This window comes from Coenobita brevimanus, chromosome 27, assembly GCF_032717465.1.
Source record: "Coenobita brevimanus isolate Jiangsu-jjx chromosome 27, ASM3271746v2, whole genome shotgun sequence".
Taxonomy (NCBI): domain Eukaryota; kingdom Metazoa; phylum Arthropoda; class Malacostraca; order Decapoda; family Coenobitidae; genus Coenobita; species Coenobita brevimanus.
The window spans coordinates 675893-690000 of NC_136980.1; the positions used below are offsets into that span (position 1 = coordinate 675893).

General features: G+C 44.4%; 1 protein-coding gene across 1 annotated transcript in view; it reads left to right on the forward strand.

Annotated features, from left to right (window-relative positions):
* Positions 1 to 3485: 3485 nt before the first annotated feature.
* Positions 3486 to 14108, forward strand: part of LOC145394379 (ADP-ribosylation factor-like protein 4C) — a 16662-nt gene continuing 6039 nt past the window's right edge. The window contains exons 1-2 of the mRNA XM_080268250.1: positions 3486 to 3684; positions 4261 to 4330. Of these exons, the coding sequence (XP_080124376.1) occupies positions 3535 to 3684; positions 4261 to 4330 (220 nt within the window). The 5' untranslated portion in view covers positions 3486 to 3534. The remainder of the gene's footprint in view (positions 3685 to 4260; positions 4331 to 14108) is intronic.

Below are 14108 nucleotides of genomic sequence, written 5' to 3' on the forward strand. Positions count from 1 at the left end.
TGAGCGATTGACGAAGACACTGCATTTTTTGTGAGTCCCCGGGGTTATGGGAGGGGGGGGGACCCAGCCCTCCTATGACCCACAGACCTGCCTGCCTTCCTGTCTGCTTGTCTGTCTGCTGCCTCCCTGCTTTCCTACCTATCTACCTACCTACCATCTTGCTCTCCTATTTTCCTGCCTATCTGCCTGCTATACCTTCTTTACCAGTCTTCCTACCTCCCTCACTGCCTGCCTTCCAACTTACCTGCCTTCGTATCCCCCCAAGAGTCCTGCCTTCCTACCCACCCAAGAGTCCTGCCTGCCTCCCAGCCAAGAGTCCCTGCTTACCTCCCACCCAAGAGTCCTGCCTGCCTCCCAGCCAAGAGTCCCTGCTTACCTCCCACCCAAGAGTCCTGACAACCTCCCACCCAAGAGTCCTGCCTTCCTACCCACCCAAGAGTCCTGCCTTCCTACCCACCCAAGAGTCCTGCCTTCCTACTCACCCAAGAGTCCTGCCTTCCTACTCACCCAAGAGTCCTGCCTTCCTACTCACCCAAGAGTCCTGCCTACCTACTCACCCAAGAGTCCTGCCTTCCTACTCACCCAAGAGTCCTGCCTTCCTACCCACCCAAGAGTCCTGCCTTCCTACCCACCCAAGAGTCCTGCCTTCCTACCCACCCAAGAGTCCTGCCTTCCTACCCACCCAAGAGTCCTGCCTTCCTACCCACCCAAGAGTCCTGCCTACCTCCCACCCAGCCTCATCCTATGCCTAACCCCTGTAACGGTAGAGTTTAATAGCCTGCCAACAAACCAGTCCTTCTACCTGTCTACCTAGCAACCTACTCTCACTCTACCTACGCACCGTACCTTTCACACCGCAGCCTACCTACCATTCAACCTAGCAACCCACCCCTACTCTACCCACGCACCCACCTACACACCGTACCTTCCACACCTTCATAATCAACCTACCTACCTGTCTACCAAGCAACATAGACTCTACCCACGCAGCCCCCCTACGCATTCTACCAGTATTCTCGCCTACGCTCTCTCCCTTTCTACCCACGCAACACCCTACGCATTCTGCCCTCTCACCTACGTACTCTACCAACTCTCCTACGTACTGTTAACTCACCTACTCACTCCTAACTCACCTACGCACCCGCTGTTTAACCCACGCCGCTCATGTACCCATCTTCATCACTCCTCCTCCCCACCCACTCACCTGAGCTAGACACGCCTACCTGTACACATACCTGGCCTCCAACCTACATACCTACTTAGCGTTCCGACCTGCTGTACCCTGGAGATTTACCTGCTTAACGCTCCTGCTGAATATAACCTACTTACAGCCTACTTACCGACCCCCCATCTCCCCCATTCCCCACCCACATTGCGTCCTGTATCTTCAGTCATTTCTACTTACAGCCTACTTACCTACAACCCATCTCCCCCATCCCTACCTACATTGCTTCTTATCTTCAGTCATTTCTACTTACAGCCTACTTACCGACCCCCCTTCTCCCCCACCTCACCCATCATCCTTCTTACCTCATACATTCCAACTTACAGCCTACTTACCCATTCCCACCCGTCTTATCCTCCCTCCTACTTACAAATACTCGTGTACCTACCTTTTTGTCTCCTGTCTGAGGCATGTGCTCTCTCTCTCTCTCTCTCTCTCTCTCTCTCTTTCTCTCTCTCTCTCTCTTTTTTTTTTCGCCTGTCCTACTTAGACTACTTATTCTGATTCTTACCCAGCCTATTCTGCTTACCATTCTACCCATCTGCTTGCTTAAAATTACCTACATTCTTAGCCTACCTACCTACCTACCTTCTCGTCTTCTTAATCCATCTCCCTATCTACCCTCTCTTTCAACCCAGGTACCTTTTCTGCTTCCTGCTTACCCATTTTCCTTCCTCCATAAAGATGCTTACCTTCTTACCTTACCTACCAGCTTACCTATCCCACCCTCCATCTCAAACTGTTTCCCCATCTGCCTTCTCTTGTTCCAGGTCTGCTTCCTTCCTGTTTTCCTCTTGTCTGCAGAAATACCTACCTTCTTACCTTACATTCTTGCCTACCAGATCACCCTCCCTCTCAAGTCATCTACCTATCGACCTACCTACGTGTTAAGTTACCTTCTCTCTTCATTCTTACCTATAGATCCATCATTCTACCTTAGTTTACATATTTGCCTACCTCTTACCCTCTCTCTCTGGCCACCTACCTATCGACCTACCTACCTACCTACCCAGTTACCATATTCTGCATTCTTACCCACCTACAGATCCACCTCGCTACCATAACCTACCTACCTGTCAACTCTCAACACCTTTATCTTACCTGCTCATTCTGTTTCCTGCTTCCCTTATCGTGGTATCAGAGTCATCAATATTAATCACATATTCCTTCGCATAAATATCCACAAGTAAAATAGTTAGGGGATCTCAGCTTCCATGTAACCCCTCACAGGATGCAGCGTCAGGATGCTGAAAAATAGATAACACAGGTGAATGGCTTGAAGGACTAGGATTGAAGGGATTAGGATTGGGGATTACGGCGTGAGGATAATGAATAGTTTGTCGTTAAAAGTGGCTTGAGTTGTTATTTATTTGTGTGTGTGTGAGAGAGAGAGAGAGAGAGAGAGAGAGAGAGAGAGCAACATAACAAGAGAGGATTCCCGCAGTAGGCCAGTTCATCCATGCTAGACGGCTCCTACAAGAGTAACTAAACGACTAGAAAAAGACAAGGATAGTAAAGAAGAGAGAATATTGTTAGAAAACCATATATACTTGAAGACCCTTATTATCTCTGCCTGTGGAGAGCTTCAAACTCAGCATTGCTAAGAGTGTGTACGGTGTTGTAGCAGCGAGAGGTGGGTAGAACTGTGAAAGGCCTGCAAGTGTGATGAAACAGTAGCAAGCCAAGACTACGGTGAATGTGTACTAGCTATAAAGGGCTGTTTGGTGAAAGAGTTATATTTCTACCCCTTAACATCTAGAGAGTTGCATCTTTATCCCTGGAAGAGTGATGTGATTTCAAGAGTTGCATTCTTGTCCTTTCGTTATTTCTGTTTCTATCATTTATAAGAGTGAAACATGGTCTTCCTTGAGCTGCATTTATAACGTTTCAGGAGTTACACTTTTTTTACAAGCGTTGCATCCTTTTGTCCCAACTCATTAACGACAAGCACCTCAACGGAATTATAATAGGCGAGAGTTACATTGAGAAGAGTTACATTTCTGTCGTCTGAAGATCTGGTATTTTGTTTTCGAGCATCGCATTTTTGTCCCTACTCAGTAACGACCCAACCCAGTCATGCTCTCCTCGGAACCTGAACGTACCTCGAATAAGTCGGTAATGGGCGGGAGTTAAGTTGAAAGGAGTTGCGTTTCTGTGCTTTCAAGATCTGCAGGTGTCTTATTTTTTTGCCATTGAGTCGCATTTTTGCCCCTACTCAGTAACGACAGGTCTCAGTCATGCTCCCCTTCAAACCCTGAACGTGCCCCCGCCTACCCACGCCCACACTGGTACCCCCGAATAAGTCGATCATGGGCGGGAGCATGGGGAAAGGGGGGTCAGGGAAGGGGGTGTCTCTCCTTGATGCCCTACCCTCCCTCAACGCACCCTTACACGTCGTCATGCTGGGGTTGGACTCGGCGGGGAAGACCACGGCACTCTACAGGCTTAAGTTTGACCAGGTAAGAGGGTCGTGAGTTGCTGAGTTGAAATTTTGCCATGTTTATAAATGTGATATATTGAGCTTAGGATGGTGTACAGTCGATCAGAGAGAGATAGATAGATAAAGAGAGAGTGAGAGAGAAGCATTGATATACACTTGGCACGAAACAGTATGACAGTAGAGACGATGGTTAATAGAAAGTGATCCAGTAATTCTCCCCGTTCCTTAAACCTGCCTACCTGAGAATGCTACACGTCCTATACTTGTGTCAATCTAGTCTGTTTTAATATTGCATGTACATTTAAATAATAAGAGACTAATCTTTCTGGGACTTACGCTTGTTGTATTGATCATTTCGGATATCATCGTACCTGTCCTGAGCGATACATTTTGATCGACTGTACATCTTAATCATAAATTTTGGTATATTCACCTGCTTAGTGTCAGTGTTTGCATTTTGTTTGGTTATACATCTATTTCTACACAATGATTTCTGACAATAATGAGATACAATGTGGAAAGTTTTATTATTATTATTATTATTATTATTATTATTATTATTATTTTTTATAATGTCTGCCTCCCCTCCTTACAGTATCTCAATACCGTCCCTACCATTGGCTTTAACTGTGAGAAGATTAAGGGGACGTCTGGAAGATGCAAAGGTGGGTGTATTATTATTATTATTATTATTATTAGTAGTAGTAGTAGTAGTAGTAGTAGTATTTGGTGTTATTATTGTTGTTAATTATTGAGATTATTTTTTATGTATTTGGTATTGGGAGATTTTGGTGTTTGTGTAGGATTTCAGGGTCTTCTGTGCGTGTGTGTGTGTGTGTGTGTGTGTGTGTGTGTGAGAGAGAGAGAGAGAGAGAGAGGGAGTTATAATAAAGAGATCTTATAGTGGTAGTAAGCTCTTATTGTCAACGTAGTGAAAGTGTTTAAGGGTTTGATCATCTCGCCTTGAAGATGCTTATATCGTCATTGTTTATCGCGTTTTTTGTTCGGAAAAGGACAATAGTAAGTGTGTGAAAGTCAAGCCATATTATACTTGATTATGTGAAACTAGCTTCTCAGCTTAGGATTTGAAGGATTAGGTCTTGGAATATGTTAAGAGTATCCTTGAGGGGGCTGTGAGCTGGGAGCAGGGCAGTGAAATGGCGGGGGACAGGGCGACATGGAGGCGATTTGTTTGTGGCCGCCCCTTACGAGATTAAGGCGTCTGGCAATAGATGGATAGATAGATCCTTGTAACTTATAAATATTAATGGTGGGAACTGATGTGTGAATGTTGAGGCATATTACGCTTAACCACATAACAGTAACGAGGCTTGCGTCCCCCTCTTCACAGTTACAGTTCTTATACTTCCTGGTGTTTTTGTCGACATATTATTCATTGTGGATCATCTTCATCAAAGTTTTTATCGGGAATGTTCTTGTAGCATAAGAAATCTAAATTGTGAATCGTCATCATTATTATCATCATCATCACCACCATTATCGTCATTCTCCACCTCCTCCTCCTCCTCCTCCTCCTCTTCCTCATCATCATCACAGGAGTTTTAGGTATATTCAGAGGGCGGTGTCACATATCGCACTGGCTTGTGTGAAAGTGTGTAGACTCGACTCTCTCTGCTTGCTATTCAAATTCTCCGCATAGTTTCTGCTTGAGAGAGAGAGAGTGAATTTTTAGGGAGAGAAATTTTTGTGCCACTTCATGTATTTGTGTACCTGCCTGTCTGTCTATCTATCTATCTAATCTATGTCTATTTTCTTTGAGGATAACACTATGCACTCGTATGCTTATATTATTATTATTATTATTTAGTGGTAAGGTGGTCACATTACACTTAACCACATCATTTCGAGACGTAGTATACATTATATTCTTTCATTACAGACGATTTTCAATATTAAAAGTGATCTCAAATGATAAAGTAGATAACGAAGGCTCTTATCTAACTCTCCTGATATAAAGAACTACCTTATCTATATATAAAGTCGTCTGGAGATAGCAAGAATATAAAAATGCGTCGTCGGAGTGAAGGGGTGAAAGTGCATAGCGTCGCCTTTCCCTGTTCTTCGGTTATGATTTCCGCCCGTATTTACACTCACGCGATGGTGGGGGGTAGGGGAGGGAAAGTCAACCCCCCCCCCCACAAAGCTCCCCCTCTTGTTTCCTCATCGCCCCCTCCCTCTTTCTCCCCACCCACTTCTCACACACCCACGCTTCCCCTTCATTTGCTCCCCTCTTCCTTCACTTCCTCCCCTCTTCCTTCTCACCTTTCCCCCTTCCTTCACATCCTCCCCTCTTCCTTCTCACCCTTCCCTCTTCCTGCGCTTCCTCCCCTCTTCCCTCACATCTTCCCCTCTTCCTTCACATCCTCCCCTCTTCCTTCTCACCCTTCCCTCTTCCTTCGCTTCCTCCCCTCTTCCCTCACATCTTCCCCTCTTCCTTCTCATCCTCCCCTCATCCATCACTTCCTCCCCTTTTCCTTCTCTTCCTCCCCTCTTCCTTCACATCCTCCCCTCTTCCTTCACTTCCACCCCTCTTCCTTCACTTCCTCTCCTCTTCCTTCACTTCCTCCCCTCTTCCTTCACTTCCACCCCTCTTCCTTCACTTCCTTCCCTCTTCCTTTTCCTCACACCTCAGAAATCAACCCTGATTATTTTTTTTATTTAATTTGTTTATTCCCCTTCTCCCCCTCCTCTCAGTTCCTCCTTTCCCCCTCACCTTCAGTTTTCCTCTTCTTCCTCCTCCTTCTCCTCCTCCTCCTCCTCCACGTCACCTCTGCTTGTCACTGTCTTGGGGGGAGACCTGAAGGTGGTGTGTGCGTGCGTGCGTGTATGTGTGTGTGTGTGTGTGTGTGTGTGTGTGTGTGTGTGTGTGTTGATTATATGTAGATTTGATTGTGTGTTTATTATGTACAAGTTTTTGTGGTGTTTTATGCGCAGATTTGTGTGTGTGTGTGTGTGTGTGTGTTTCCTGAGTGTAGACTGGTGTTTCTGTATATGTACTGTACATGTGTGTTTGTATATTGTATGGAAATGTGTATACTCGTGTGTGTGTGTGTGTGTGTGTGTGTGTGTGTGTATGTGTGTGTGTGTGTGCCTTCAAGTGTTGCGAAAGTCACCCAGCAGCACAGTAGTTCCGCTTCAGTTACACACAGCACTACTATAGGTTCTTGCGTGCGTGTGTGTGTGTGTGTGTGTGTGTGTGTGTGTGTGTGTGTGTGTGTGTGTGTGTGTGAGAGAGAGAGAGAGAGAGAGAGAGTTTTTAGGTTTTTGTCACATGAGTTTTGTCAGGTTTTAGTCTGTGTTGTGTTTTGGAAGCGATTGTTTTTATGTGAGGTGGGAAATGACCACGATATAATGAAGGTTTGAGTCGTCCGATTCTGTATATGATTCCGACTACTGAGAAAGGATGCAGAAATGATGACTACCGTAGCCTTGCATTGACTACTACAGGCTTGCATTGACTACTGTAAAGCTTTCGTAGGGTAAGGAGGCTCCCTAGCATCACTTCCTTAGCGATTTATTTTTGGATATGGCTGGTTGGTATCCGTTTGTACGTTATCAGTGCAAAGTATGGCGATATTAGAATGATTTATGTAACACGGAGATGGAGCGTATTGTGTAATAAACGAAATAAGTCGCCTAGGAAAAGGTGTTAGGGAGCTTCCTTTACAGACGAGAACATGAGTCTAAATTGTTGGCTTTCTCACACACCTATAGGCTGCTTCTTACTTTCCATCCCAAATAAGTTGCTTAGGAAAAGGTGTTACGGAGTTTTCTTTCACATATAGGCTGCGTCTCACCTTCCATCCCAAATAAGTTGCTTAGGAAAAGGTGTTAGGGAGCTTTATTACACACTTATGCTGCTTCTCACTTTCCTTCCCAAATAAGTTGCTTATGAATAGGTGTTAGGGAGCTTTCTTACACACTCATAGGCTGCTTCTCATTTTCCTTCCCAAATAAGTTGCCTAGGAAAAGGTGTTAGGGTGCTTTCTTACACATTTAAGCTGCGTCTCACTTTCCTTCCCAATTAAGTTGCTTAGGAAAAGGTGTTACGGAGTTTTCTTTCACTTATAGGCTGCGTCTCACCTTCCATCCCAAATAAGTTTCTTAGGAAAAGGTGTTAGGGAGCTTTATTACACACTTATGCTGCTTCTCACTTTCCTTCCCAAATAAGTTGCTTAGGAAAAGGTGTTAGGGAGCTTTCTTACACATTTAGGCTGCTTCTCACTTTCCTTCCCAAATAAGTTGCTTAGGAAAAGGTGTTAGGGAGCTTTCTTACACACTCATAGGCTGCTTCTCATTTCCCTTTCCAAATAAGTTGCCTAGGAAAAGGTGTTAGGGTGCTTTCTTACACATTTAAGCTGCGTCTCACTTTCCTTCCCAAATAAGTTGCTTAGGAAAAGGTGTTAGGGAGCTTTCTTACACATTTAAGCTGCGTCTCACTTTCCTTCCCAAATAAGTTGCTTAGGAAAAGGTGTTAGGGAGCTTTGTTTCACACTCATAGGCTGCTTCTTACTTTCCTTCCCAAATAAGTTGCTTAGGAAAAGTTGTTAGGGAGCTTTAGACAAATTGTTTTAAGAACCGCAAATAGTTTAATAAGTATGATGCAGACTTTTAAATGCAGCTTAGTCTCTCTCTCTCTCTCTCTCTCTCTCTCTCTCTTCATTTATAACCAGTATTTCAGGGTCATGGTTCCAGTCCTGTTCCTGTGTCGTCTGAGAGAGAGAGAGAGAGAGAGAGAGACTCCTGTCATATATCACCAACAACAATGAGTGTATGTAAATGCAACCTGCCCCTGTGTGTGTGTGTGTGTGTGTGTGTGTGTGTGTGTGTGTGTGTGTGTGTGTGGACGTCAGTATGTTTGTATGTGCTTGAGTGTGTGCGTGTGCGTAGCGTGTGTGACTGTGTGTGTTTATTTGCATTTGTCAGCTTGTGTAAGTCAGTGGGTCAGTGTGTACGTGCTTGTGTCACCTGAGAGAGAGAGAGAGAGGTGGTGGGGGGGGGTTAAACACACACATCCACCCCTCTTGACCCCGAAACCCCTCTCATAATAGTTAATAATCTTTATATTTATCAGTAATATTGGCTAATGGTGTAATTATCTTTAGTATTAAGTATCAATTGATGCGATTCGTATTCGTTAGCTACTGTTAGGTGGATGTGAGTAATTTTAGTTCTGAGTAATTTTCATCATTATTGTTATTAGTAGTAGTAGAGGTTGTTATGGTTGTAGTAATAGTAGTAGTAATAATAGTAGTAGCAGTAGTAGTAAGAGAAAAAAGTAGTTGTAGTAGTAGTAGTGGTAGGTGTTATTATTGTTGTAGTAATATTGATAGCAGCAGTAGTAGTAGTATAGCAGCAACAGCAGTAGTAGTTGTTGCTGTAGTAGTAATAATAGTAGTAGTGGTATAGCAGCAACAGTAGTAGTAGTTGTTGTTGTAGTAGTAATAATAGTAGCAGTAGTAGTAGGATACAAGCAACAGTAGTAGTAGTAGTTGTTGTAGTAGTAATAATAATAGTAGCAGTAGTAGTGGTAGTAGTAGTGAGAGTACCGTCATATCCCTTTTAAATCTTCCACATCCAACATTCTTATCTTTTAAAACGCATCGTGTCAGCCGCTTCATGTAATTAACGTCCAGAATAATTACCCTGTGTTAATTGCTGGGTGGAATTAGCACTTGACGTTATCCATCCTTAATTGTCTCATTTGGGGCAGCAGGTCAGGTCAGATGGGGTCACGGGACTGAGGAAAAGGAGTGACGGCTCTACTGTACAGTGTTTATATCTCTTGGACAGGACTTGTACGGCTCTTATTATTATTATTATTATTATTATTATTATTATTATTATTGGTTGTGGTGTTTGTAGTGGTATTATTATTATTATTATTGGTGGTGGTGGTTCTGGTGTTTGTGGTGGTAGTGGTATTATTATTATTATTATTATTATTATTATTATTATTATTATTATTATCATTTCTCTTAATCCTCACACCTCAGGGTCTTTCCCGGTGACAAGTTATATTAAAGAGAATATGGGTGAGGATGATGATGATGATGATGATGATACTGCAAATGCTGATGGGAAATACTGTGAATTTTTGCGTGTGGGGTAAAAGTAGGGTGTGGGTCTGGGGGGGATGGGGGAGGGAGGGGAGAGGAGGGGAAGGGGAGGGAGGAAGAGAGAGAGGAGGGGGAGGGTGGGGGATTATAAAGAGGGGGAGGGTGTGTGGCGTGGTCAGGAAATGGTTCTCAGGTTGAACTGCCCGCAGACACTCAATCCACGGGCTGGAGAGAGAGAGGGAGAGAGAGAGAGAGAGAGAGAGAGAGACTGATTTCGAAGAGCAGGGAGTGAGAAGAATTACATAGATACATAGATAATACAGACCTTAAACCCATTCTACGTGGTCCGGTCTGAGAGAGAGAGAGAGAGAGAGAGAGGGATGCGCAGGATCAGGAAGAATGGAGAGGGAGGGAGAGATGCAGGTAGGGAGGGAAGGTATGGAGGGAGGAGGGGGAGGGAAAAAAAGAAGAAAAGACGGTGAGAAGCCTAATGGAAGGAGGCGCGTAGGCAGGGAAGATGGAGAGAGAGAGAGAGAGGCAGACACAGACAGACAAACAGACAACCATAACACGCATCCAGTCACAATATTGACAAAAAATATTCTTCAAAGAGAGAGAGAGATTGATAGATAAATTGAGAGAGAGAGAGATTGATAGATAGATTGAGAGAGAGGGAGAGACCACTAAGATTTTTAAAGAAAATGATTCAGAGATGTATGAAAAAAATACTGAGAGAGAGAGAGAGAGAGAGGTGAAGCAAGAATACAAGGAAAGTTTGGTAACCCGGAGAGATGGAGGGAGAAAGAGGGAGGGAGGGAAGAGGGAAAAACCAGTAGACAAGATAAAAGGAGAGAGAAGAGGAGGATGAGTCAGAGAGAGAGAGAGAGGGTTACATAGAGACACAGACCTTACCTTTGTTGCAAAATGGTCAAGGTTTATAATTAATTGAAGGTGTAGTTATATGTTAAATAATTAGAGGTCATTAGAGCATTAATTGACTGATAGATAGATAAATAGATTGATAGATACGGTAGATAGATTGATAGTTACAGTTGACATAAAAGGGTTGAGTAATAGGCTGGTAGATTGATACGAGAGAGAGAGGAGAGAGAGAGAGAGAGAGAGAGTCACTTACCAAGATTAGGTGTGCCCGTTCATGTGTACCAACTGTGTGTGCGTGTTTTTGTGTGTGCGCAGATGTGTTTAAACGTGCCGTGTGTGTGTTTTTTAATGTGTACGTGTGTGTGTCTGGGTGTATGAGATATTAAGTGCATTTGGAGATGTGTACGTCTTTGTGTATGTGTGTGTGTGTGTGTGTGTGTGTGTGTGTGTGTGTGTTTGCCTGTCTTCGGAGTGTGTATAATCATGTACGTATTTATTATGTACGTGTATATTGATTGTTTCTGTGCCTCCTGTATGTGTGTGTGTGTGTGTGTGTGTGTGTGTGTGTGTGTGTGTGTGGTCCGTAATACAATATAATACGTATAGGATGTCAGAAGTCAATAGAGGGGAGAGAGGAGGAGGGGAGGAAGAGGGATGGGGAGAGGGAGAGGGATGGTGAGAGGAAGAGGAGGGGGAGGGATTGGATAGGGAGGGGTTTTAATTCTCTCTCTCTCTCTCTCTCTCTCTCTCTTTCCCAAAACAACCACCATCACTATAAAAAAATCACCACTCGCTAATATCACCATCATCACTATTACTACCACAATTGCCAATCTTGTTAGCATCACCACTACTACTACCACCATTACCATAACTACCGCAGCTGCCATTACCACCATACCATCTACCACAACTGCCACCATCACTGCTACCACAACCATCATAACTACCACAACTACCACCATCCCATCTACCACAGCTACCACCATCCCACCTACCAGGGCCATCATCATTTTCCTTTACCACCACAGATACCTTTCTCTACCACAACTATCACCACTACAACCAAACTCTCAACCACAACTACCACAACCACCAGCATCCCAAATACCACAACTACTATCACCACCATATCCACAACTACCACCACCATAACCACAACTGCCATCACCACTATAACAACAACTACCACCATCTGACCACCAGCCACCACAGCTACCACACCCACCACCACCCAGCCACCCATAGCCTGTGCTACCACCATTTCAAGTACCACAGTCTCCCACTACCACAACTACCACCATCCAACCACCACAACCACCAACCATCATCACCACAACTACCACCACCACTCTAACCACCACAACCACCAACCATCATCACAACGACCAACCATCATCACCACAACTACCACCACTACCACCATCCAGCCACCACAACCACCAACCATCATCACCACAACTACCACCACCACTTTAACCACCACTACCACCATCCCAGTACCACAACTACCACCATCACCACTCACGGATCTTGGCTAAATCTCAAAGGCAGTCAATTCCTCTTATAAAAAGTCCATTGAAGCTCCATTAACGCCTGTACTGAACCATAGGGGCTGCCTCGACCTGCCCCTTACCCCTTAGCCAGCCCCCTTACCCCTTAGCCAGCCCCCTTACCCCTTAGCCAGCCCCCTTACCCCTTAGCCAGCCTCCTTACCCCTTAGCCAGCTCCCTTACCCCTTAGCCAGCCCCCTTACCCCTTAATAGCCCTTAGGGGGGTCTTAATGGGGGGTGGGGGTGTTTTTGTGGGCTTGGTGTATTTTTCGGTAATTCACTTCATTACTCTCTCTCTCTCTCTCTCTCCCAGTTGAATAGAATAAACGATAGAAGAATTAGAAAAGCGAAATAAAACACTACAGTGATATGACATACATACATTCATACATACAGAGAGAGAGAGAGAGAGAGAGAGAGAGAGAGAGAGAGAGAGAGAGAGAGAGAGAGTTGCTCAAGTAGGAATCTCATTACTAACGTCTACGTGTGGTTTAACAAAGACTATACTGTAATGCTGTGAATATGTGAGAGAGAGAGAGAGAGAGTGAAAAAGAGAGAGAGAGAGAGAGAGAGGTATGTGTGATATCTCGCCTCATCTTCCTTTTGTTCGTCGTCTCCCCTCCTATGTTCTCTCTCTCTCTCTCTCTCTCTCTCTCTCTCACACACACACACACACACACACACACACACACACACACACACACAGTCCAAGAGAACACAGCCCAGCGTATATAACCCTCATCCAGCATCTTTTTATCTCATACACCGCGTCGCATCCTTCATACCAGCAGCGGGATTTCACCATACGCTCATTTACGCACTTAGTTACGCATATTATTGTCAGTGGCGTCATCATCATCATTATCATTATCATCATCATTATTATTGTTAACCTCCTTCTACTGCTCCTCTCCCGGTCCTCCTCCCTTTCCTCCTCCTCCTCCTCCTCAACATCATCATCATCATCATAGTTATCCCCCGCCTCCTCCTCATCATCATCATTATCATAGTCATCCTCCTCCTCCTCCTCATCATCATCATCATAGTTATCCCCCGCCTCCTCCTCCTCATCATCATTATCATAGTTATCCTCCTCCTCCTCCTCCTTATCATCATCATCATCATCCTTCTCCTCCTCCTCCTCATCATCATCATCATCATCATCAATTCCATGTATTATAAGTGTGTACAGTAGAGTAAGATTCGGAAACATAAACAGCTGTGCCCCAAAACAGAAGAAACTCATCAAAACACCTAGTGAAAGAAGCCATACATTCATTCATTCATTATTCAAGGCTTTAGAATGTCTTATGTGTTCATGTATATTTGAGTACATTCATTCATGCATTCATTGTAAGTCATGTAACCATCCATCAGTCTTTCATTCCTTCCATTTATCCATTCATTCATTCACTCATCTATCTGTCCATCCATCTATCTGTCCATCCGTTCGTTCATTCATTCTACTCATCCATCCATTCATTCATTCACTCATTATTTATCCATCCATCTGTCCATCCGTTCGTTCATTCATTCTACTCATCCATTCATTCATTCATATTCATCCATCCATCCATCCCTTTATTGCGTCACAAGGAGAGTAGGGGCCCGGGGCTAGGCAACTCAGTCCATACCATTAAGGCAAGAGTAGTGATTATACATACATGCATACATACACATACAATCATTCACACTTACACGTACGCTCATGACAGCACACATCGACATCAAAGTACACGTGTGCGCCCATAAATACTGAGGTACACACACACACACACACACACACACACACACACACACACACACACACACACACACACACACACACACACACACACACACACACGTACGCTCATGACAGCACACATCGGCATCAAGGTACACATGTGCATCCGTAAATACAGAGGTACACATGCACTAGACGCACA